This window comes from Cebidichthys violaceus, unplaced genomic scaffold, assembly GCF_023349555.1.
Source record: "Cebidichthys violaceus isolate CVI_PGR_0920_01 unplaced genomic scaffold, fCebVio1.0.p SCAF_24, whole genome shotgun sequence".
NCBI lineage: Eukaryota > Metazoa > Chordata > Actinopteri > Perciformes > Stichaeidae > Cebidichthys > Cebidichthys violaceus.
Genome location: NW_027176417.1, coordinates 7621683 through 7647694, shown reverse-complemented (window position 1 = coordinate 7647694; position 26012 = coordinate 7621683). Strand labels below are relative to the sequence as shown.

At 45.9% G+C, this 26012-nt stretch overlaps 1 protein-coding gene across 4 annotated transcripts in view; it reads right to left on the bottom strand.

Moving 5' to 3' along the window:
- The window catches only part of LOC137878933 (nck-associated protein 5-like), a 113599-nt gene that overhangs the window by 17496 nt on the left and 70091 nt on the right, over positions 1–26012 (bottom strand). For all 4 annotated transcript variants that reach the window (XM_068719453.1, XM_068719455.1, XM_068719454.1 and 1 more), the window contains 7 exons: positions 15049–15139; positions 10657–10827; positions 8087–8155; positions 6281–6319; positions 6035–6154; positions 1130–1234; positions 115–303 (listed from right to left, as the gene is read on the bottom strand). In XM_068719453.1, coding sequence (XP_068575554.1) covers positions 115–303; positions 1130–1234; positions 6035–6154; positions 6281–6319; positions 8087–8155; positions 10657–10827; positions 15049–15139 — 784 coding nt within the window. The remainder of the gene's footprint in view (positions 1–114; positions 304–1129; positions 1235–6034; positions 6155–6280; positions 6320–8086; positions 8156–10656; positions 10828–15048; positions 15140–26012) is intronic.

The window sequence follows — 26012 nt, the reverse complement described above, 5'->3', positions numbered from 1 at the left end:
CTCCATTTGGAGTCATAATATGCATAATAGGGTCTCAGAAGGAAGACGGCAAACAGGGATCTTGATGAGCTACTACTATAGCTACAGTGTCTGTTATAGAGTGAGAGGCTTTACCATTTTCCCACAGGAGCGTCCATCATTCCAGGTGTAGGAGCCGCTGGAGAACTCGCTGCATGCACTCGACAGGGACAACTCACTGCTGCTGCAGCTGCTGCGTGGGTATACAGGCGCTGGCACCGTCAGACTCAGCTGGCTCAGACACTTGGCCACAGGGAGACCTGCCTTTCCATTCAGCTGAACCTCCTTTGAGATAGAGACAACAGACATGACATAAGAATAGCGGGTAGCATCATTTTGTTCTGTTAGTACTCCAAAAGTTGTCAGGTAGCGATGCATGTCTAATTGCTATCTTGCTGTTCATTTTGTGATGAAAGATAGTTAAGACTTGACAGACCACTCTGCTTACGCAATGCTCTTTTCAAACTTAATTTAAAAATATCAATCACAATTTTATGTGCAGTCATCAGAGCACAGCAGACGTTTCTCTAATTAGCATCTCACTGCAGAGGATTTCACTACGCAAAGTTTTTTATTTGTGTATGCAAGACAAGAAATAAGGTATTTTACTACTCTCATATAACTTGTGCGTATCGCCCAATGCAACCAAGTTAAAGACGTGTGATACTTCTGCACATTCAGATAAGATGATTTTTTTAATCAATAATTATAATTTCCTCCCTCTTGCTCTCAAAGATACACACTAGAGTTTATCAGATGGCATTCTCAGAGGGGCAAAAGGGTAAAATAACTCATTTTCAGGCCTTAATGCATAATACATAAGATGACTAATGTACCACCGACTCCTGTGGAGTCATTTTTACTGATGGCGAGTCAATCGATGGTCTTCTGGTAATATGACAAGGACGTATTCCTCTTAGTGCCTTGTGATACTGCCAGCTCTCCCTGCTGAGAGATGAGGAGGGGTCACGGCTTCAGCTGGTTAGGTCTGTATTTTAATATCTTGTAATGATTTCTTGAGGGGGTTGCGGTTATGCTACCTGGACGATTCATATGGCTGAACAAAAATAAAAAAATACGTCGCCTCCTGCATGTTTCCTATCACGCTTACACTGGAGGGAGAGTCTGTGTTCCTGGAAAGTAAGAAGGCCTTGCTTCTCTCTGGCTCCAGAAGCAAATCTGCCGCAGAGAGATCCATGATCCGAGAGTGGAGCTTCTGAAAGGCATGAGGAAGGACACACCAGATTGAATTTTCACTGCAGGGATTTCATGAAATTGAAATGACACAACAGCGGAACATCAACACTATGTTCAGCACACATCAAAGTCTACAAGTCTTCTTTTGGCACCTCATCAATATACTATATACTATACAAAATATAAAAAAGTATCAGATTTAATATCTGAAACGTCTTAACATTCCGTACAGTAAATCTCTAAAGTTATAAATGTCAATGATGTCATATGAAAATATGTAAGGCTGTACAGTGTGTTGAGGCTGAGCAACATTCTGCCGGCCCATCAGATTCCCTCCACTGGCGCCACGCAGAGCTCTGGTTCATACGCTCAAAGTCATTAATGTCATCGGCCGGGAAAAAAAGTGATGTGAAAAGGAAATAATTGCATCAGGGAGTAAGGGATTCCTTTGATTTTTTTTAATTCATATGCTAGTCTGCAGTCTGTTATTTAACTCTTCAGCTTAGCAGGGAAGCATAGAAAACCAAATACATCTCCACGCATTAATCCCAGAACTTAATTACACTGGGTTCCCTGTGCTCAAATGAACTAAAACTGGAAATATGCCGGAACACAACACTTGATCTTTTGCTGCATTTCCTGCCAAGGATAAAGCTGATGCTCACTCTGGGAGTATATGTATGTACACGTGTGTGTGTGTTTCTGTTTCTAACATTAAAATGAAATACCTGCAGCAGAAACAAATATACATCTCAAGACAATTGCATGTTATAAAAGTACTACTCACATTTTCTATCAATGCCATAACCATTTTAAAATATAAGCTGGGAGATCCATCTTCAATTTTATTGCATTCCATAAAAGTCTTTGCTGACAGTTAGTATTGACTTCTTCTCTGTTTTGAAAGACGTCCTCAGAACATTTGGCTGGAAAGAAAAAAGAAAGAAAACTGCTCCTAATGACACCAAAACTTCCCTGTTTCTTTCGTCTCTTAGGACCAAACAACCAGCATCACTCTGCCTGTAGCCAAAACACAACCGTCCTACGAGTTTCTCTTCAACTTTCAGCAAAGCATCCAAAGGAGAAGACGTGTGTATCAGTGGGAACGAGACTTTTCACCTTCAGTGACGAGGCGGTAATGGCGCCATGGAAACAGGGTGATGCCCGCTCTCAGTGCTTTTTCTTCAGATAAATATTCTTCACTATTTTTAGGATTAATAAAACTCTTCAAAACCCGGTTTGATTTAGTTAAAAGTAGTTAATAGCAACTGTAGAAGAGTTTCCTTTTCCAGGTCAAATTTGGGCTGTTAAATGTTTTAAACTATTACATTTATTTGACGTTAAACTAACTTATTAGTTTTCACGTCTTTGCTCTATTCAGCGTAAAGCTTCCTGGACAGTATTCTTTCTAAATCAAACATTGCTCTGCTTTGGACTCGAAGCTCCAGATGGCTTCTCATGAAATTGAAATTGGTGCAGCTCCTCCCTGCGGTCCACATGGGGGTGGGAGTGGCCGAGGCGTCACGGGAGGCTCTGATCTTATCGTAGGGTGCAGGGTTTCACCGCCTCAGCATCCTCATCAAGGATTCAGTCAATAGTGTCACAGGGTCGCGGAGAGATAGTGGAAGGAAACGGTAGATGACAAGGCTGTGTGCACATCTTGAACTTCCTGAGGTTCAAGGCCAAGATGAAAGTCATACATGAATGCTTCAAGACTGCAATATATCATGCAAGCCTTCCCTTTGAATAACTATTAGTTAGCATCCATTAGTGTGGAAGACAATGGAGAAGTGTTGAGTGGCATGATGAAGAAAGGTCAAGAGGCTTCCTGCTTTTCTTCTTTGTTGTTTTTGGCTTGACAGTGGTCATATTTCAAGATAATGAATATCAGCTCAGAATAGCAGCAATAGGCAGCTTCCAAACACATACATCAGTATCGGCACCCGCTGTCAAAAACTCATTGGTTGACCCCACACACACACACACACACACACACACACACACACACACACACACAAGCGGGACGACAAGCAGCAAGAGAGAAAAGACAAGACGCCCACCTGTGTGACCCGATCTATATTTCTGACTCATCACAAAGGCTTTTCCTAAAGCTCCGCTACACACAGCTAACTGCAGCAGGATGTGAGACAGCTCTGAGCTGAGCTGCAATACGACGAAGCTGAGAAGAGATATCTATTGAAAAATACCTCAAGGCTCTATCTGCAAATTGAATCATCCAAATAAATGCATCACTGTTCTTGCAAAGTGGCATAATTAGTTTGAATTTGTGATTTCTCTTTATTTATGTATTTGCACGGGGCCGTTGAGCTGACGGCCGTGTCAGCGGCACGATTCAAACTGAGGAATAGTGAGGTCACGGCGTTCATGCTGTGTCCTTGGGGCCCTGAGGTACCTGAGGAAACGCTCGGTGTTTGTTCCAGTAATGCCCGTCACGTTTCAGAGGCGTTGTAAGTGGATGGGGCTGCACACCAGTTATTTTCCCTCGGCTCACAGAGAGCGAACGGCGGCGAAGGAGCACGACCGGCGGGGCTCCCGTTGAAAGCATTACTGTTCGTTATCGGAGAAACTCAAGATGCGCTCGGGGAACTAGAGGATGTTTAATTACTGATAAGAAAAAGGTCCAGAGATGGGAAACAGTACACTCATATGGGTGATTAGGGCTCCAGGAGAGAGAAGAAATGAAACTCACCCTGGTTGTTTTCAGTAGAAATGGTGCTAGGACGGTTCAGTAAGTGGGATGGGAAATGAAATAACGCAAGTGTGTGGGTTTGGTTTCATAAGCACCATGATAATGGTGCAATAGTTAGATTTTTTTTAACTTATAATTCACAAATTATTCTTACTCGTTTAGAACTTTGAAGAATAAATTGGGGAAAAGTTGGAGCCAGAAAGACTGGAAAGAGGGGGAAGAGAGGTAGCAAGCTGTAAAGTGATGCTTTGCATGATTCTGTGTGCAAAAGCTACCGCTGTACTGGCAGTAGCTTTAAACTGAGAGTGGCGTTGATCTTCTCACTGCTTTAAACATGGCTTTGTTCTTTTTTCAATGTAGATATTTGGTGGTTTTACAATGTGTGCTACTGGTTGACAGATGGATGGATAAAAGAAGGAATATTTCTTAATTGCATACTGTAGGAAGTTCCAGTGCCCTGTGATGAATATAGATGCTGGTAACATCTCTCCCACGCATAACTGGAGAGCTCATAATGAGCACACAGAACAATTATGATTGATTCTTACACTTGAAATGTCATTATTAAGGGAAAACCGACACGTTGAAATGCTTCAGCGTCGCTGTGATGATGTGGATGCACAAACCTCAGGTCAACGCCGAATCAACGGATATATCGTCTCAGAAAAAAAAGGGTCAAAAAACACATTACACAGCCTTAAATCTCGTCTGCAGCTAGACTGCACCTCTCGGTCCCCACAGTGATGTCATCAATATCCCTCCTCAAGCCTTTTATATTGCAGTTTCACTTGACAATGTTCCTGCCTGTCCAATAATGATACTGGAAGTAACTGGAACCGACAGAGAGCTTTACAATACACCCAGAGCCACATTTATTTCTATTTCTATTCCCTTTTTTGTATCTACCGCTTCTTATTTTGCCCTTAGTTTTTCACTTCTCCCTCCTCGTCGTCTCGGCTCTCTGCTATCTCATCTCTCTCCATTTTCACCCTCCTGTCCTCCCCTTCTTATCTCCCCTTGCTTGCTCTTTTCATCCTCTCCTCCGCTCTCGTCTGGACCGACTGACAGCTGCTTTTTCCCTCTCCTCTCTTTTGGCAGCTTGCTATTTTTCGTATCGACAGCGAGAAACCCTGGAATTTACACAATTACGTGAAACCCCACTTTCCAAACTGACCTTATTGCCCTGCGATGCTACATCACAATAGATGGGGAAATCATATGGTGGCAGGTCCATCCGTCTCATAATTACACCTTGAGCATCTAGCTGGAATGCTCACACAGACATGCTCTCTAAATTGGTGTTTTCCAAGGGACCAATAAGATGAACTGAGGCAATTTCCAGCCACTTCGAATAAGAGAATGTGGGCTTTGTGGAGAAAACAAACACAGCGGTTGTTGCGTGCTGTTTACAGAAAAGAGACTCAAAGGTTGCTGGTTCAGATCTTTGCTTTCTTCTGTCAGATGTGAAGGAGAAAAGTTGTGCCTTCATGTAGCAGATTATAGTTCTAGTTCTAGTCAGAGCTGCATATTTTATTGGGATTTGGGAGGTGGTTTTAATTTAACACTGACTTTTTGTGGGTACATTTTCAGTTTGCCTTTGTAGAAGCTCTCATAAATACTTCAGGAGTTTAATGTCCGTCCCGCTACGATATTAAATCCTTGGTGAAACCATGAAAATAAGAACATTAAAACTGCACATATTCAACCTCGGCTTGAACCCCCATGCACGACAAACAAACCAAAACAACTCCAAGGGATCTGTGCTTTAAGGCTGCTCTCCCTTTATCTGTGCTTCAGAAACAACAGACTAAAAACTGCTTCTGTTGAGAAGACAAAGACTGATAAGGATTGAAGTAAAAGGGGAAGGTTTTTTTTCTATTTAAAGTATTCAGTGTTGTTTGCAGTCTCCAGCTGAGACCCCAGAGTAGTTTGATAACAACCCAACAGAAGAACAGCTTTAAATGCATGGGAATAAGCGCTCAGGCATGTTTACTGGAGGAGCTGCTCCCTTCAGAAACTGGGTGATAGCAGGGGAGGCTGAGAGGGAGCCAGCAGAGTAGTTCAGTCAAGAATTGAGTCAGTATGTTGGACTGTTAATGGGCAGCATACCTGGAGGAGCAGGTCCGAGGCGGGCTTGATCCGCTGCTGGAACAGAATGCCCAGCGCCCGATTCTGCTGCTCCAGGTCAAAAACTCGAGTCCGCAGCTTCACACACTCCTCTCTCAGATCCTGAGTGAGGAGCAACACATGTTCAGGTGTTATATTTGTCTAGTGATTATGTGCATGAAGACATCATCATCAAATGTATCATTAATCCAATAAAGCAATATTCTGATGGGTTATGTAGGAACAAACCTTCTGGGTGAGAAGCGCCTGCACAACTTGATTGGCAACCTTAAAGAGACAGAGACAGAGAGAAAAACAAGGCCTCACTGAACTGTAATGCAACGTCTTTTTGACCCTTACAGGCCTCTGTAGACTACTCCGCCAATTCCCACACAAGATGAATTATTATGAGCTCATGTTACAGAGTGTCTGGTGTGTGTGCGTGTGTGTGTGTGTGTGTGTGTGTGTGTGCGTATTACACACACCTCTTTTACAATGTTTAACCCTCCCTTCCTTATGCTGGTAATTACAGCGCCGGCCTGACGTCTGGGCTCTGGTCTCACAGCGGCTAACACCCGCCCGCACTTTGAGACCACAACGCCAATGGAGAAGCGGCTCCGATTACGGCCCATTGATTGCTCATTAATACCGCGTGAAGCCACATCGGCTCTTTTGAGTGCACTCGCTCTCGTTTATTGAATAAGGAGAGATGGGAGTAAATATGGTGAAATGAGCCCTGCTCCTGGAACCGCAAGTTACAGATCTGTCTGTGTGAAATAGCTGAGTGATCAAAGGAAGCCTGGCTTAATGGTATCGGACAGAGGATTTGATCTCTGATTGCGATCTTTGTACGAGTTCGGAACAAGTAATTAAAGTACAAATGAGCTTGCACACGCACTGATGTGTGGACCAGCAGCTGGGCCAACATAAAACAATAATCATCCCTTCTGTTACAAAGCAAACGTTAGCCTTATTACTGTTCTGTGCAGTCGTTAGAGAGGCGCACACAGCCTCCATCATCAAAACAGCATCGTTACCCTCCCTCCACAAAAGTCAACCGCACAGGAAAACAGTTGAGAAGCAAACAAAAGAAAGGCCAGTTTAATGAGAGCTGGAAGCAGAAAAGAGACCGGCTTCATCCCAAATACTATTCATGGCGGACGCAAACTCTAACAAAGCTGTGTAACAAACTTCCTCCACTCACTTTCAATCTCCTTCCTCCCCCTTTCCTCCCCCTTTCCTCTTTCACTCCCCCCTCTTCTCTCGCCCGTTTTTCCCTCCCTGCGGCGGGTCTGCTCAGCCCGCTGAGCCTGTTGGTTCCACAAATTGGGCAACTTGTCCCCGCTGGACATGCTTCCCCGAAGCAGTGCTCCCCTCCCTCCCTCCTGGAGTGATTCAGCCAGCAGGCACAGCCATAGCCGGGCCGCTTTCCTCCCCTCATGTGACTCCCTAAACATCAAGCTCTCACAAGTAACCAGAGGGCACAGAATCAGCAACACCAGTGCACATCAGGTAAAGGTTCATTAACAGCTTCTATTTTAGACTTTAATACCAATTAACGGTGGTGCGTGTGTATAGTGTACAAAAGGCCTTCTGACATTAACGACTCTGCAATTGTGCTTTAAAAAGCATGAAAAATAACTAGCATCCTTGTTGCCATGAAGCTTTTTTGTCTTTTTACATTAATCATACTTCAAGCAGCTAACGCTGAAGCTTGGGTGAGCTCATCGCAGCTGAAACATGCGAGATAGCCTCTCTACTAAAGTGAGTGATGAGAGAGTTTAGTGCCTGAAAAATATGACACCGTTTTTTAAATTAATTGTTAATAACAAAAATCCCCCTCCGCCTCCCTCAAGCTGCGTTTGAAGTAAATTGCCAACCTGTGGGAAGCGCAGTGTGCTCTGCAGGACCTCATTAAAAACCTTAATCTTAAACTCAACAATACGGCTGCTTCCACTGGCACAAAGTCAACCCTAATTCAACAAACATGTGTGAACTTTCCACGGTTAGTTAAACATCTGGCCAGCCACAAGGCGACCTGGAGAGCGCTCTCACCTCGTCCAGACAGCGTTCGTACTGCTCCCTCTGGCTCTCGTTCTCCACGGCCAAGGAAGAGTTCTTCTCCTGCAAACAACACACGGACACGTTCAGGGTCAGCGCGGCACAAAGCTCGCTGGGCCTTTGGTTACATGATGCAACAACACAACACCGATGGAGACAGGAATAGCAATCAAGCAGAGCTGCAGCTAACGGGAGAGTCGCTGCGCAAAGGTCATATGTCAACGCTGAACCAGGAGGGCCAATAACAAATGTACAAAGTACCAGAGATAAAGGTCAAGGGGATGGAAGTTATGATGCTGAACTTTGGGGCGGCAGCCAGCCATTTGGAGTTTGGACCTAATAAGAATATCTCCTCCACTTGCCAAGCGATGAGGCGGCACCCCATTGATCTCTGGGAGTTTCCAATTTGTCAGTGGCAGGCTGCATATTAGGGGCTGTCAGCCAGCCTCGCTGCTCTCGCCCTCTGCCCTTTAGCAGAAACTACCAGTGCCTTGATGAGAACACGGGAATCATAATTACAACCCAAAACACTCGAGTTATGCTATCGAGGAGTAAACACCGACTCGTTCAAGACTAAAGCCTGACTAGAGACACATTTCATTCATCATGGTTTATTAATCTATAGTCAGAACGTCCTCGTGGACCATATTCCTGTCATTGATTGAATCACACTGTTCTCTCTCTGACTCAACAGCTGCTAAAAGACGCTGCTCGATACGTGTCGTCGGTCGGCACCACACCACACCAGAGCTCTGGTTCCTAACTGAAGTATGAAGCGTTATCCGACTCTCCGGAACGCAACTCGAGTGGTATTGTGTTACCTGAACCCTGAATGTTATTGCTGCTTTATTGTTCAACGACACAAAAGCCTTTAAAAGGTTGAAATGAGAATCTCAATGTCATTTGGATTTATTAATGGATTTATTATTGGCACGCCGTAACATCTTCCTCTATCACTGTCCTCTGGAAAACCTCGACATAAACCGCTCTCTTGGCTAACAAACACTTTAAAAAAAGACGTTTAAATTTGTGAGGTGATGTGTTTTTGAGGGATTATTTACATTTCCTCCTGCTGTCAGGAGATTGGCCGCAAGCGAGGCACAGTGCACACACTGATATGTGAACAGTCAGTTCGGGTGCAAAGAAACAGATAAATGCAAAGGAATGACCGTGTTTACTGCGATGGATTATGTCGCTGTGGCCAGTTTGTTAGTGCTCTGAGCAGGAATGAATGGAAGGGAAGTAAAGCCTGATGTCTCTAGTTTGGATTTTGAACGCCATACACAGAGTATGGATCAGTACCACATCAACCACACTTCAAAACATCCACTCTACCCCTGTAAGGAGAAAGGAATCCATTAAAACACCGTTCTTAGTATTGAGAATATTAACCTGGATGTTTGTGCATGAAGGATGTTAATAAATGATCCTCTGTGGCCACATGGGTAATTTTAGCCTTCATGTTCTCACCGCTTAACAAGTGAGATGACCAACGGGCATTTCTCCTAAATTCCGGGTGTTTTCATCAAAGCTCCAGTTATAGACCACAGTGCGTGCCTGCCAAGTTAATGAACAGCATGGGTTGAGCAGGAGAAATGAGAGCCGGGCAGAGCTTACTTAGTGTCTGTGGAGTTTATGCACAATGAGGGGCAGTGATGTATTGCCTCTGTTTTGTTCTAGCTGCTTTAGCATCCATCAGCCGCGCCGGCAGAATGGAATTAAATGGCAGATAGCTTTTGATAAAGCCGTTTAATATGGAATGTTCAGGTATTGTGCTTCATCAGATGGATCACCGGGACAGCTTGACCATACTTCCCGCCAGTCTCGAGCCGAGGAGCACTTTGTTGTAATTAGGGTCTATTTTCTGCCAGAGAGGCTTCAGTGTTCCAGGGACTCTTGTTCTTTTCACTGCTTTGTGTATGTGCACTGTAGTTCCTTGTTAGATGGGGGTGTCGGTCATATACGGGCTTCTTTTGCATTAGTATCTTCCAAATGATTGTGCATGATGGCATGAGGTAAAGACTTTATGTCACACGCCTTCCACCACATCAGGAGGCCACGTGGAGCCGCTTAGAGATGCAAAGGTAAGACTGGTGGCCTGATTTAATTAAGCCTGAGTACTTTAATTGCAGAAGAGATCGGAGACGATGGCTTCGGTTAAAAATTGTTTTTAAAAAGCAATCAGCGTGGATCGCTGTGGCTGCGCTCCTGCCTCGGCTGCTGCTTGGGGCTCGTGGCGGAGTGCAGCTCAAATCCCCGAGCGCAGAGGAAAACAAACCGAAGCTGGAGTACAGCCCGAAGCCCCTGCAGCGACTCTCGTAGGACGACTTTGCTCTCCAAACGAAGGAGAATTTGATGAGCTGTCATGCTTTCAGACACTACTGAGCAAGGACTCTGACAACTGGCAGACAGGCTGGCCACAAAGGAGAGCCAGCGGTGGCTGGAAGAGTGGATGAAGAAGAATGAAGATGCTGGAATGAAGAAGAGTAAAGCGGAGAGAAGGAACGTAGGTGGAGAGAGAGAGGAAACAAAGAGACAGCGGTAACGAGAAGGTGGTGCAGTACCTCTAGGGCCTTGAGGCGATCCAGAAGGGGTTTGGTTTTGTCTTTGTCCTCTTCTGCTTGGCTGGCATCAGGATCGGCGTTCGGCGGGTCTGGCTCCGTCTGAGTCGGCGGCGGGGAGCCGTTCTCTTGGGGGCCGTCATATTGTTTCCGCACTTCCTCAGAGAGTTTATCCTGACGAACAGAAAACAAGACGAGGTTAGAGGGGCAGAAAAACAGGAGAGGAGGAGGACAGACAACTTGGCAAGTAAGAGGCTGAGCAGATGGGAAGAAAGCGATCAGGAGTGAGGTATGACAAGTGTTTCAGGGCAGGATGCAAAAACGGGTAAGGAGCCGTGAAAGACAAAAATCAGAGAGAGTGAAAGGGGAGAGGATCAGATGAGCAGACGGGACAGCAGGGAGGCAGCTTCGACAACAGAGCCGCAAAACATCCCCTAATCCCTAATCATGTTTCACTTGTGTTCCACAGGGTGGCAGTGACCTTGAGGGCTCTCATCTCGTCTGTGTGACGGGGATCCTCCTCATCCCTCTTTGCCCTCACTGTCTGTCTCTCAGTCTCTTTACCCTCACTGTCTTCTCTCAGTCTCTTTGCCCTCACTGTGTGTCTCTCAGTCTCTTTACCCTCACTGTCTGTCTCTCAGTCTCTTTACCCTCACTGTCTGTCTCTCAGTCTCTTTACTCTCACTGTGTGTCTCTCAGTCTCTTTACCCTCACTGTGTGTCTCTCAGTCTCTTTACCCTCACTGTGTGTCTCTCAGTCTCTTTACCCTCACTGTCTGTCTCTCAGTCTCTTTACCCTCACTGTCTGTCTCTCAGTCTCTTTACCCTCACTGTCTGTCTCTCAGTCTCTTTACCCTCACTGTGTGTCTCTCAGTCTCTTTACCCTCACTGTGTGTCTCTCAGTCTCTTTACCCTCACTGTGTGTCTCTCAGTCTCTTTACTCTCACTGTGTGTCTCTCAGTCTCTTTACCCTCACTGTGTCTCTCAGTCTCTTTGCCCTCACTGTGTCTCTCAGTCTCTTTGCCCTCACTGTGTCTCTCAGTCTCTTTACTCTCACTGTGTGTCCCTCAGTCTCTTTGCCCTCACTGTGTGTCTCTCAGTCTCTTTACTCTCACTGTGTGTCTCTCAGTCTCTTTACCCTCACTGTGTGTCTCTCAAGTCTCTTTACTCTCACTGTGTGTCTCTCAGTCTCTTTACTCTCACTGTGTGTCTCTCAGTCTCTTTACCCTCACTGTGTGTCTCTCAGTCTCTTTACTCTCACTGTGTGTCTCTCAGTCTCTTTACCCTCACTGTGTGTCTCTCAGTCTCTTTACCCTCACTGTCTGTCTCTCAGTCTCTTTACTCTCACTGTGTGTCTCTCAGTCTCTTTACCCTCACTGTCTGTCTCTTTACTCTCACTGTGTGTCTCTCAGTCTCTTTACTCTCACTGTGTGTCTCTCCGTCTCTTTACTCTCACTGTGTGTCTCTCAGTCTCTTTACTCTCACTGTGTGTCTCTCAGTCTCTTTACCCTCACTGTGTCTCTCAGTCTCTTTACTCTCACTGTGTGTCTCTCAGTCTCTTTACTCTCACTGTGTGTCTCTCAGTCTCTTTACTCTCACTGTGTGTCTCTCAGTCTCTTTACTCTCACTGTGTGTCTCTCAGTCTCTTTGCCCTCACTGTGTCTCTCAGTCTCTTTACTCTCACTGTGTGTCTCTCAGTCTCTTTACTCTCACTGTGTGTCTCTCAGTCTCTTTACTCTCACTGTGTGTCTCTCAGTCTCTTTACCCTCACTGTGTCTCTCAGTCTCTTTACTCTCACTGTGTGTCTCTCAGTGTCTTTGCCCTCACTGTGTGTACAAAGTACTGTCTGAAGCACAATAACTCCAGAGACTAGTCCTCCTTTCTCAGTGTGTTGTTTACTGAACATTAAACTGATCCAGGGCGTCAGAGATGTGAGGATTTGAGCAGAACAAAACTACAAATGTAGTTTTAGATTACATATGTTTCGATCTGTTTTTAGTGTGTTGTTTGAGGGAAAACAAGCAATTTAAAGACTTCTTCATGGATTCAAGGACATTTTTTTTTAAATACTTTAAATTGTTTTTATAGTTTTGTACCACAGAGTGATTTTCTCCTGTAAAGCTCGTACTGTATGCTATGTTCACACTAACGCTAACATGTGCTGTGAATGAAGCGACCTCTTCTTCGGTTGATAGAGTGCGATGCATCACGGTGCGCGCACACACACGCACACACACACACACACACACACACACACACACACACACACACACACACACACACACACACACACACACACACACACACACACTATTCTTCAGTGCTAGCTGAGCTTTGACAGATGCTTGTCAGACCTGGAGATACCTGTGGTTGATGTGCCGGACAGCGCTGAGGTTAGCAGCACTAATGGATGGCTGCAGCTCGTCTGTGTTTACGTATCCAAATGCAGCGCGAGAAATAATGTCCTTCAGGGCTCTATGTATTCAGCTTGATCCAGTCTCCTCTAAAAACATATTAGGCTTTCAATCTTGCTCGATTCCATCAGACAATTGAGTTCGAGGCAATTCTTCAAAGTCACGGTTTTAAGTTTGCTTTTGTTTGCTGAACTGTGAAGTCTGCTTGGAGAGACTACTCATCAGACGGCGTTAAAGGGCTCGGTAATAATCACCGCGGAGAGAGTCTGCAGAGGGAGAGGGGAGGAAACCTTGTCCCTCACGCTGCCCTTTCAAGTTATTGAGTTTGTCTGCTGAACACACAGAATGCAGCTGCAGCAGGAGTACGGCTACTGGGAATACCGTGATAATAACCCTCCACGTTTATTCTCTGTGACTGCTGAACATGAGAGCAAGGTATGTCTACATGCACTAAATATCAGCGTGGAACATATTCTCTTTACGGAACTGTTGCTGAGAAAAAACATCTTCTGAAACACAATTTTATGGACATAAGTAAGAAATCAACAGTGCATGTTTGAATGGAAGAAGACTTATAGTCTTGATTTCAGCTAAAAGCTAACATCAGCTCACAGTGACAGTGTCAACCTGCTGATACTCTGCTAATTAGCGCGCAAAAAACGCTGCTTTCATGGCTAAAAGTTAGAGGTCAGGTTACAGCAGGATACAGTTTAGAAGTTATTAGTTTATAATAGATAAACATCATCTGAATCTCTGTGCCATTTTATACACTTTCACATTCATTGATTAACAATAAAACAGTTACAGTGGGGATTTAGACTTGGTTACATGTAAAACAAAGCTGCAGAAAACGTGATCCTGAAATAGTGCTCATAGTTGAACGTATTGACTGAGCGCCTCCACACACCACCTCATATTCCACCTCCCATCGCCCTTGTCATTGTGTTTCTCCTCAACCTAATCCGTCTGTGAACCCAGGAAAGGATTACTCTGTGTGCACAGAGACCACTATTTGCATATTGTCTGGTCATATTTTCATTATAAAGCTTTTGCACCTCAGGACAGTTTACAGCTCATCCTTTTTTTTTTTTATCATGACTGCTCTTCCCATGTTTCACAGCGCTGACATTTAATCTTACAGTGCTCGTCTTTCTACTCTGCCCACTTTTATTTGCATTCATTATTCAAAGATTTTCTGCATCTATTTCTGTATTTTATTCACAGTGATGAACTCATGCAGTCATTCATAAAGACTCTTTTTATTGCTTCCCCGGAGGCATTATGCTGCTGGACGTTGAAGACAATCATTTGGTCGCCGCTTTAAGGTTTCAGCCATCTGTCTAACCTCCTTTTCACCTCACTGATCTCCTAGTTTCAGAAAACTGTCCGGTGTTTCAATTAGCATCCACTATAAACACCAAGAAATCATATGCTTCATGTGACATCAAAGACAGATGTGTGCGCTGATGCTGGATACGCTATTCTACAAGTCTACAGATGAAGGCAGCACACAGTTGGAAGAAGAGCTTTGTTTCCTGTCGTTAAGGCCCTCAGACGTGGGAGTGAATAACACCACGCTGATGATAAACAGACTTGTGGTGCAGCGGCAGCGTGTACGCTGTGAAGTGTGACCCTGTGCTTCAGACATATCTGTATTCTTTCTGCTCAATCCCAGCGGCTGCTTCTCTTATGTAACGGGGACAGCGATGAACCTCGGCTCAGAGTTATTAAACACCGTCTGACCTGAAGAATGAGGCGAGGGGGACACAAACAAAGATACCTATAGCTACAAACTGATTACTGCCACATCAGTGAGAAAATAGAGAATATGACCATATATTATCAGTGAACTGACACACCAGACAGATACCGATTGTGATAGCTGGATGTATGCATCTGAGGGTTAGGACCCTACAGAGACAACTCTACTCTCCAGACGTCCACCGTCGTTTTCGTCTCGTGACCACAGCTGACTAATTTACCCTGTAGGCCTTCATGATGTCCACCGTGTCCACAGCAGTCTGCTCCACGACGCCCTGATTCTGCAGCAGCGACCGCACCGTCTCTTCCATCCTGCACACAGAACACATTGCATCGCTGTTAAAAACAAAGTGCTTTGACAGGACCTGTCGGTTTCACATAAAATAATAAAACAAAAGCTGGATTATCCAACATAACCGGGACATTGTTCCTTGTGAGACGTTGCTGCTCAGCCAGCAGTTTTAGGTGGCCAGAGCTCCTCACGTGGCTCCAAGGTTTGAGAGTGATACCAAGGTCTAAACGAGCCCCGTTTCTTTTTAGTCACACCTGCTGAACAGCCAGAACCAACCCGCCCGAGGACCTCAGGGTGATATTGGGTTAAAATGTCTGAAATGATCACCAGCTGCTTCAGAGTGAAGGCACCGCGACAAACATCTGAAATGTGGTCTATTTTCAAGCTGTTTTACAATTTGATTCCATGTTTGTTGTTTGAAATGGATCATTGCATCCTTCATCCTTCCATAAGCGTGCACACACAAACACACAGACTGACAATGAAAAGAGAATGAGACTGAATCAGCGCCAGAAACACAAGATGGATGATGGGTTTTTTTTGGGATTGAATCCCAACTTCTGCTCAGTTCACTATGCTGGGAACACTCGGTCCAAATGACTAGATTGAGTACACAATGTGCAAACATAGTACTTACTGACTTATTGTTTGTGATTTTGTAGGCGTGTGTCTGTGCGCGGCCGTATGTGTGTCTGCTGATGGCTTGAATTAAGTGCAATCACAGCAGCGAACACAGAGCGGGCGACCTTGGCCATCGAGTCCTGGTCTGCTCAAAACAATCGCAGCCTCTATTTTGTGCTGCTAAACACTGCAGGCTGCATGCAAAACAGGTGGCAAACAGTGCATGTGAGAAATGCCTCTGCCTGATCCCATCTGAAGAAGAGCCACGTACCACCTTCATCCTCGAGCTGGAGGGTGAACTTTAACTCTGCATGCATTCACTCTCTGCATCTGTAAACCACAGCACCAGATGAGCTCCATCGGACGATGTGAACGATTTTAAACTTATTTCAGTATTCATATTCAGTATTTATTTATTCTAATTTTCATGGTGCTTGCAGAGGAGATGGTAACAGCTTTATTTACAGTACAATACTGTATTTGTAATATCAGTAATACTACAGGTGCTGGACTGTCTCAAGAAAAGACGAAGTATGCTCATTTATTTAGTGATTGAAATCACTATCAATATAGCATGCATGGGTTCTATCCATGCTTACATCATCATTTCCGAGTTCAGCACTGATAGTGAGAATGGACGGCGCTAGCTGCACCATCTGTCCAGGCTGAGCCATAAAGCCGGCTGTAATCAGGCCGCTAGCTGCTGACTGAACAGCGGAAGAGGCGAGCAGACAGAGCTGGTGGCAGATCGCTCCAGCTCCTGCTTTAAAATGCCGGCCTTAATCAGCACAACCTGTAGAGCAAAGAGGACGTGACACAGACGGCTTTAGAGTCCGGAGACGCCGACACCGGGTCAAGGACTAGCTGACGGGCACGATCAGCATGGCGAGTAGGGGTGGTTCTGGGACTGAGGGGATTTGGGCAGGTGACCACCTACAGATACAGCCTCAGAGCGAGCCTCTAGTGTATTATAATGACATTCAGGTCACAGAGGTGAGCATCTGTTTTTCTGAACAATGAATCCCTGGTGATCGAGCAAAAACTAACTCTGGTTGAAAGGGATTTACAGAGTCCTCTGTCCGTTTGGTTCCAAAGATATTTGCTATTTTTACTGCACAATAAAAAAGATTTTTAACCCATTTCTCAAATTCCTCATCTGCACAAGGGAACGCCCATTCAACCGTTAAAGCAGCGATGAAGGTGACCACAGTAAGCTAATCAAACAGGTCATGAATAATATGAACACCAGCACTGCAGATACATATTGTGCACACATGCTCTGAGTGGCTCACTGTTTGGAAAACATATTTGCTCTGCTGTTAATTATTCGGTTGATTTTGTGCACTAAAAATCAGTAACAGGCTGCCAGTGGACACATGCAGGACGAATATGTACATGCGAGACTTTTCCAATTAAACCTGAAATGAGAAATAACCAAAATATCATCAGCCAAGGCAACAGATGGAGTCGAAATGATTCTAATGCAGCATAAATGACAACATGTGCCAAATGAGCCAGAGAGGCTACGATTAACTGAACGACATCAGCGTTGTTTTCTTGTTTTTTGCAGCCATACCTGCAGACCTCCCAGACAAACTTCCCAGCATGCCCTCAAAGACCTTTGCATTACAGAGTGGCAGGATGGTAAGAAGCACTTTGATGCCTGCTTCCTCATGAAGCAGGCATCATGAAGCAGGGGGGGGGGGGGGGGGGGGGGGGCTGAGGTCTGTTTTCAGGGGTCTGTGGCACTATAGCACACCTGAAAGAAACCCTTTGTGGTTCTAAAGAGCCGCATCACTTTCCATACGCTTCCATTTCAAAGTCACACAAGGCAGACTTTGGTGCTTTTGACGGCAGAGGAAGAGCACTGAAAGACTATGAAGGTGAGCAGCGGTGCTGAGGGACGAGAGATGCTGAATGCGGACGGAAAGACTCGGTCCATTTGGAAGGAAGATTCCCTCGAAACAACATTCATCCACTCCAAATATGTTTCTATCTGTGTGGTGAGGTGAACAAAGGATTCTGCCTGAACTACTACTCATCATCTCATTTTCTTTGGTAACTCATGCAGAGCAACAACACAAACAAGAATGCTTTGGACAATTACCTCCCAGTAATCACCATCGATGGTGCACAGATTACTAATACCAACGACGCTATTTAACAGCCCTTCTTCTCTATCAAAGCTCTAATAATTCACTAGCATTTATGTATAAGAGATCTAATTATGAAGCATCAGAAAGTGCATTTAAGTAATGAAATCTAAACAGAACAAGCGTCCAGCAAAACATCCCATAAAATAAACAGTGTAATTTGTCAGTACTGTAAATGCAGCCTCCTAAAACCTATTTATATGTGAGAGAGAGTCTACTAAATGCCTCTGATGGATGGATTATAACTCTCAGATGACAGAGCATTACTTTACATAAAAACATAGTCTTGCTCAGAGTGATAGTGTGATTAATCTCAAAGTGCTTGCCAAGGACCTATTGAAAACATCATTGAGGGAAGGAAGGACAAATGTGTGTGTGTGTGTGTGTGTGTGTGTGTGTGTGTGTGTGCTTTGAGGGCACGTATGTGGAGGCGAAAGCAAATTCTGACCTCCCTGACCCTGGCGCAGCACAAGCTGAATTACAAGCGTGGCGTTCGTCAGCAGTCCAGGAAATACAATTAAGGGTCCAATCAATTCCCAGCCTGCAGGCCCGACGAACTTCAGGCCAACCTCTCCGACACACACACACACACACACACACACACACACACACACACACACACACACACACACACACACACACACACACGCGTCTACAGCTTTGATGTGACAGCAAGCCGTGGAGGTGAACAAAGTGATGCATCATCAGAACACACCGGGACAATTAGAGGTGATGTCTGGAGCCGACTGGTTGACAAACCTGCGGTTAACATATAAAAAAGACGTCCTCTCTTCTTCTTCTTCTTCTTCTTCTTCTTCTTATTTACGGCTTAGCTGCCAAAAGTCACAATGACATCAACGCTTCAAACGAAGGAGCGTTTCATTCAAAACGGTTTCTATTCACTGAAACTGCAGTGGCTTCACACAGCGCGAGCCTCCAACGACACATCCCGTCACAGCCCGGAGAGTGATCAAAGGACTCCAAACCGCCCTCAAAAGATGAAGCTATCAGCTCAAAACTTACCCCATCTTGAGTTTCTCTCCATTTTTAGCGCGACCGTTTCTCCGGGAAAAAGCCAGAAACACCGAGCAGACGTCCCTGAGCTCCATATGAAGGGACATCTGAATGCACAGCCAGCACTCTGCTTTCACAGCGCTATTAAGTGACCTAGACACTATTGCTGAAATGTGGGTCTCTAGGCTAAAATAGGCCATGCAGTCATCATACAAGCCTGAGTGCTTTCCGCTCAATGGACAGACAGCGTGGTTTGTCCGAGTCAGCCGGACAGCAGATCTCCTGTTCTCATTTTCTGCCTGCCGTGTCTCCAGTGTGTCATTATCCGACACCGGCTCTGTGCAAAGACAGTGATCTGGCAGGCAAAGACTTTCCCATATGTCCCATGTTAAGCCCTCTCCAAAGGAGGAGGGCCCCTGCTGGGAGGCGAGCAGGCCGGTAGTCTTGGATCAGACGGGAATCAGGGACGGACTTGCAGGGATGAAGCACGACTAAGGACAGGGATCCCCCTGTTTGTCAGCCAGCGTGTGTGTGTGTGTGTGTGTGTGTGTGTGTGTGTGTGTGTGCGTGTGTGCATGCAGCCGTGTGGTTCCTCACTGGTGATTAAGAGGCTTTGGCTTCACTAAAATCAACACTTTCCGTGCAGGAAGAGCTGACACGGAGGCTGCATGTCAGCACTCTGGCTGCACGGTCAGAGGTCTCTGCTTGCCATCTCAGATGTATTCACACGGTCCTCAGCGACCTTTTCTCCAAGCGTGACACTTTTCGTGAAAGCAGTTTTTAGACGCTTGTATATTTGAATCTCTCTCCTGCCAATGACCGTCTGCGTCTTCGCATGTTTCACACCGAGCGGGAGACACTGACCCCCCCCCTTCCCTCATGGTTGGATATTGGGGCTGCCAGCATTCCTTGGCTGCAGCATATTAGCTAGCTTGTCTATATTCGGAATTCTAAATAAAAGTCTGGCCTTTTGTACACTCTGTTTTTCCTTCATCACAGAAAACAAGACTCGACGCTCCAGATACAAAAACCATCATAAACTCCATTGTAGGCTTCAGCCACAGAAAACACAAATATTTGAACATTATTAAGATCAGAGTCACAGCATGATAAAAAGCTCTTCACATTTCACCTTAACAAGTGAGAAGCCAAATGATCAGTGGAGATGCTTCAGCTCGTCTGCTCCCGACTCCGGTCACACTCTCACTTTATTAGCGCTGTCAGCGGCTCAGGTCGGCCGAGACCCTCTAATCAGATTTGACCAGTGAACAATTGGAAAATCCTTAAGCTGCTGAAATGACAGGGAGAACAATCACCTGGCTGTGCGGCTGAGTCGAGGCCATCGGGGGCCCTCGCGTGACTGCTGCATCGACGGCTACACTCGCCTTATCTGACCTGTGAAACTGTCCGTTTTGGCACCAGAATATTCCATTCTTCTTCCTTTCCAGCAAATCACTTATGGACACCCACCGAATGATTGCCCGGCTTAACCCAACGCTAAGCCACTCTTATCCTCTTAGATCTGTTTTGCAGAAAACATGCAAGTTGACCCTCTCTTAGACGTGACCCAAATGAAGAGAGAGACTAAACTAGACAGTGTTGGTGAAGGGGCTGGTCCAGTTTACAGCCCGGAGGACAGGTCAGAGCTGTAAAAGTCACGCACATCAGTCATGCACGTTACAGCGGGGTAGCATTACAAAGGTGTTCGCCCCTGTGACCGCTGACTCCCGTCAGCGACCTTTAACCTTATCAACAAGACACACATGCCACAGAGAAAGAGATCAAGAGGCCAAAGCATTTAGTATTCCCTTAAAGTCATGCTTCATTCCAATATTTGTTGTGAAAAAGATCACAAAATACACTTACAATGAAATGAGTCATCTAAATGACAGTTCATTGACCTCTTTTATCCTATATGTTTGGTTTGTAATTCATTGAAGCAGGAAAACGTCTCCGCCCTCATCCTAAAATGTGCAGTGCTGACTGGTGTAATGGAGGACTAGTCAGCGCGGAGGGCAGATTCTTCCTCCTTCATCCCTCCAGCCGTCCCACTACATTTGGAAGGATTTAGAGCGCGTATTCAGGATGGCCGTCCCACATGTTCACCTCTGGCCAGAGGAAGCAGTTAGCAATGAGGGAGCCATTGGTCCTGAAGAGCATCTCGCTGGAGCCTTGTGTCTCAATGGGTTTCAGGCATGTGTGTCCCACATGTGAGACAGAGATGAGAGACCGAGGAAGACATCCCAGTGGGAAACCTTAGTCACAATGACAGCATGGAGTTACTTACACCGGGGGCCGGGGAGATGGAGTGGGGGCGGATAATACATATAAAACCTAGTTCAAAATGACAGCGGCATGGGGGAGCTGACCCTCTAAAAAGGTTTGTCACAGGTACCTTCTATTAAAACGTCCTTTTTGTTGCTTATATAATGCAGAGTGACTTTATAAAACACGATGCATAGAGCATAACAGGAGCCGCTGTCTATATGCGTCAACCAAAGCAGCTGGCCGACTCCAAATCTATACTGCAACCATGAGGCCAGTTTGAATTACATGCTGTCTGGCTTTAGGCTACAATCTGCGAGCACCAACTCCACAAGCCAGAGAGAACAGGCGAGCGATCATGATGTGAGGACGGATGCCCTACTTCCACAAAAGCTTGGAATCTGACCTCTTTCAGCTCGCCTATTAACTTCATAACCAGCATGTTTAATCCAAGGCGGAAGTTAGCCGAGTGTGTGTGTGTGTGTGTGTGTGTGAGTGTTTGTGATTGTCTGACATAGTTACAAGCAAGTAATAGGTCGCACTTTGACCCACAAACCCAGCGTGGTGCTTAGTAATGGAACAGACTTTGTTCCATTTTTATAAAAGGAAGATTGGAACCAAAGCTCTCTTGTGGGCTGGTAATTTAGTGCAAGCGATAGAGTAGAACAACCCAAATTAAGTTCAATCGGATGTAATTCCCTGCTCAAATTTGGAAGTTAAAGAGAGGGACTGAAATGAACCAATAAATCCTTTAAATATGAGGTGCTCCAAAAATAGTCCAGACACCTATTATCTATTTAACAGCCCTCGTCCCCATTGGGCAGGAGTAAGGAAGTAACTTCAAAAGGCTGACCCCCCCTCATTCCGGTTAATGACCCCAGATGTGTTGCCCTGAACAGGGGCCTGATTCATCCGGCTAAATCCTGCAGCCGCCAAAAGCATGCAGGGGGGCCATTTCCAACGCGGCAAATTAAAACACTTGGCCCGGGCGTGGCTGGATGTCGAGATGATTAGAAGAGAGGGCATTGATCTGCAAACAGAGTGCAATCACTCAGCTCCCTCTATGAGCATATTTGCCGGTCCAGCTGTGCAGTCCAGAGTAGTGCGGTGGTAATGAGAGTAGCACATGAATGCATACAGCAAACACACACACACACACACTGAAACTTTACTCTGCGGACCGTGGAGGGATCTCAACCTGAGCGTGACTGCCCAAACAACGCGTACAGACTTTGAAAAGCGCTGCAATTCTTGCCTGTTTACGTCATCGGCCTCCGACACACTCACACACACACACACACACACACACGTTGCATCCACACATGTTCTCACACACTGAGTAATGTGCAGAAAGAATACGCTGCTGAGCCATAAATCTGCAGGCACCAGTCATCGTCTGCTGTTGTTGTTAGTCTAGCCGTAAGTCTCCCATATCCTGCCACGAAGAGGGCCCTTCAAGACGGCAATGATTCAGAGTCAAGTGGACCGGGTCGGCTGTAAACGCCTTGGTTTTGCTGATGAGCTCACATGTGTTCTGGGTGACAATGACTGTGATCCGACCGCCGAGCACAATGAAGTCAAGAGGAATTTATTCCTAAACTATCTTAAGCAAGCTGGTTTACCTCGCAAGCCTTACAGAGAACACAAAAAACCCAGATGAATCCGAGCACAAGCAGGCAGCCCAGACATCAAGATATCGAACCCGAGCTTCTGTGTTCGGTGTGTGAGCAGACTTGTGAGCAGCAGCCGACAAAAGGCCTCTTCTTTTCCCTCTCTAGAAGTGTCTAATCTCCACAGCAGCCAGAGGACTGACTACAATAAAGTCTGTAAGAGGATGAGTGTGGTAAGCAAAACAAGACGCAGGGTGAAACCAAACAACTTGCCTCAAAAAGTTGTCCCGAGTTCTGTTAACAGACAAAATGAAATCGCTGTTCTGCTCTTTACCTGAAAACTGCCTCCCTCATCTTCAGGCCACGCAGGGCCCCCAGTGGCCCCCATGATCCTGTCTGCTCACCGGCCATCCTGTCTGAGAGCGGTCACACAGGAAGGGCAGGGGACCTGGACGCCCGAGTGTCCTTGCTGGATAGACGTCCGAATGCACTCGATGGATTATATTTCTACATGCATTTCATTTTTTGTTCTCGTTTAACAAACGACAAGACAACAGAATTTTAAGAGCTGCTCTCGGTCGCGCCCCCATCTTTCCTCCCCTCTGTTCCTCTCTGTCCTGCCCTGGCTCCTAAATGTCTTGCCCATATGGAGCAGTGGGACGTCCAGGGTGGGCTGAGGAGGCTGCTGGGTTGTGGGCTGGAGTCTCCCACTAATCCATTGGGAGTTTAATGACAGCAGACCGTGCTAGTGGTGGTGAAGCCCTGGGGGGTTGACCCAAGTCAGGAGGGGCTGGGCATGTGACCCACACCAGGCTAAAAGCCCAACTGGTTGGGGGAGGGCGTGTGGACATAAGCATGTGTGTGTACACCTATGTCTGGAGCTAAATGGCCAGTCACTTGAGGAATGCAGCCGTTCTGATCTCAGCCGTGAAAACACAAGCAAATTGAGCTCTTAAGCGGATGAAAGTAGAAAAAGAAAAGCCAGTTGTTCTCGTTTTGGCGATCCCTGCCTTACATTCAACCCCTGCCCAAAATAAAAAGAGGTGTAAGTGTTACAGGGGCGTACTGAAACACACACAAACAAAGGCTGGAAGAAGCTGAGACTCCCCGGAGGTCGTCTGGCTGCAGGAGGATATGCCCCTTTGTTAACGTGTGCAACTCCAAGCAGCTCGTTACCTTTTGTCTCATATCATCACAGAACACCTCTGTCTCCCGAAGCAAGCTGAAAAAAAAATGCATTTAGTTGATTCTGACTGGACCCTATTTTTGGCAATGTTTGAGAAATCCATTTAACGCACTCATTTGCATAATGTTTGATAGCTTTGCTCCAACACTTGGCTGGCTTTCATCATTCAAATTGGTACGTCTGTAACTAGCCTGATTTCATTTCCATCCTCATGATTCAAAGCACAACCTCAATTAATTAGCAATACGCAAATCAATTGTTGCCTGAGGTCAAACAGATTCCAGTCTATTTAAAAGATTGGATGCCCACTTAACATGATTTGCGGGCGTTATCTGAAAAGACACTTTGATTAAGTGAGGTTTCTATTCCCCTAATGTGCAACAAATACAGGCCTGAATCAATCGGGAGATATGGACGAAGGCCTCTCTGAGCACGAGCGGTAGACACACGAATGCTGTCACATGGTTGACGGTGAGTGTGCTCGCATATGAAGCAGTTCATGTGTGTGGGATGTATATCCATAAGCCAATAACTGGAAACAGCAGAGCAAGCAGCAGACGCAAGTGGGGCAAAGGTTCATGGGGAGACAGAGTTATCTTTTTTTTTTTCTGGCTTGTAAGTCTCTAATTAAAGTGACCTCACTGATGTCCCATCTGCCACCACGGCAAAGAGCCACCGATTATTGGCTGCCATGTAAGTGTGTTAATCCACTGCAGGGCCAGGTACGCATAAACACACTCCACACACACACACACACACACACACACACACACACACACACACACACGTTGGCGGCATGCGCAGACGCTTGCTTGGTACACTCGTTCATTCACATTCAGATGAGCACTCAGCGACGCTTAAACAAAAGATTAAGACTTCGGCGGTGAGACTGGAATCCTGTTAGCGCGTCAGAGCGGAGCTGGACGGAGATATCTTGGGAACTTGTGGAAGGGAAGCAGCTGAACTCCGCGTTCCCCCAGGAGCCACAAAAACACCGACGAGGCGGCGCGCGGAAATTACAGCAATTCAGCACGATGACAATGAGCAACGCGACTGGAACGACAACGGCTGAGTGAGGTGGCGAGGTTGGGTGAACGTCCCCTCTTCGATAAGAGCTTTCTGAGGACATAATGGAATCTTTGTCTATAATGCAGAGCCACAGTCTCGCCAGCAGCCGCCCGGCAGCCAATGAGAACAATCCATCTGGGCGACCCTTGCCATGGCGACAAATTCATCTGTCTCCATGGGGACCTGAGCAGGACCCAATCAGGGATAGGCTTTATACATTTCCCACCTAATAGAACTGCAGTGCATTCTCTTGCTGCAAGACATGGACTCTCATATTGCTGCTCTCCTATCTACTAATTTACCACTACAGTACTTCCGCCGCCTTTAAAGAGTCTTCCCCGAGGAGGGAATGTACTCTGTGTGCACACAGGTCAGACATGGAGACGCTACAATCCTGCTCAGTGAAGAAACTTGAAGACGTGGACAGGTGCTGTGTTGGAAACACAGGTCTACACCGGATACTGTGACGATGTGTTTACCTCCGACTGAACAGGAAGTCATGATATACCAACTGGAAATTGTAACCTATAAACTATAATGTTCTACTGCCATACCAAACAAAGAGAAGTTGGGAGAAACACCCTAAAAAAACCTGCAGCTAAAACCATGAGATGAAAGCCGTAAACTGTGAAAGGACGTTAGGACATAAGTGAGAAACACCGCTGAATATTTGGAATGTGTGATAAATCTTTGGAATGGCTCTTAAGTATTGGATTCTTCCCCTGGCGGTGACTCTGCTCTCATCTGCACGACGGCACTGGGACCATTCAAACGTACAGGATTTTCTCCACCAACTTAATGAGAAGATAAGCAGTTAATGTGAAATCCTCTGGACTCTGAATGCCTATCGCCTCATTAAGGCATCAACCTGGCTCCGACTCTTGATTGGCCGGTCCTCTCTGTCACACCTCAGCAGCTGCGAGATGGAGGAGCGGCTCACGCATTAGAGGTTACTGAAGTTATGACAGGAGCATTG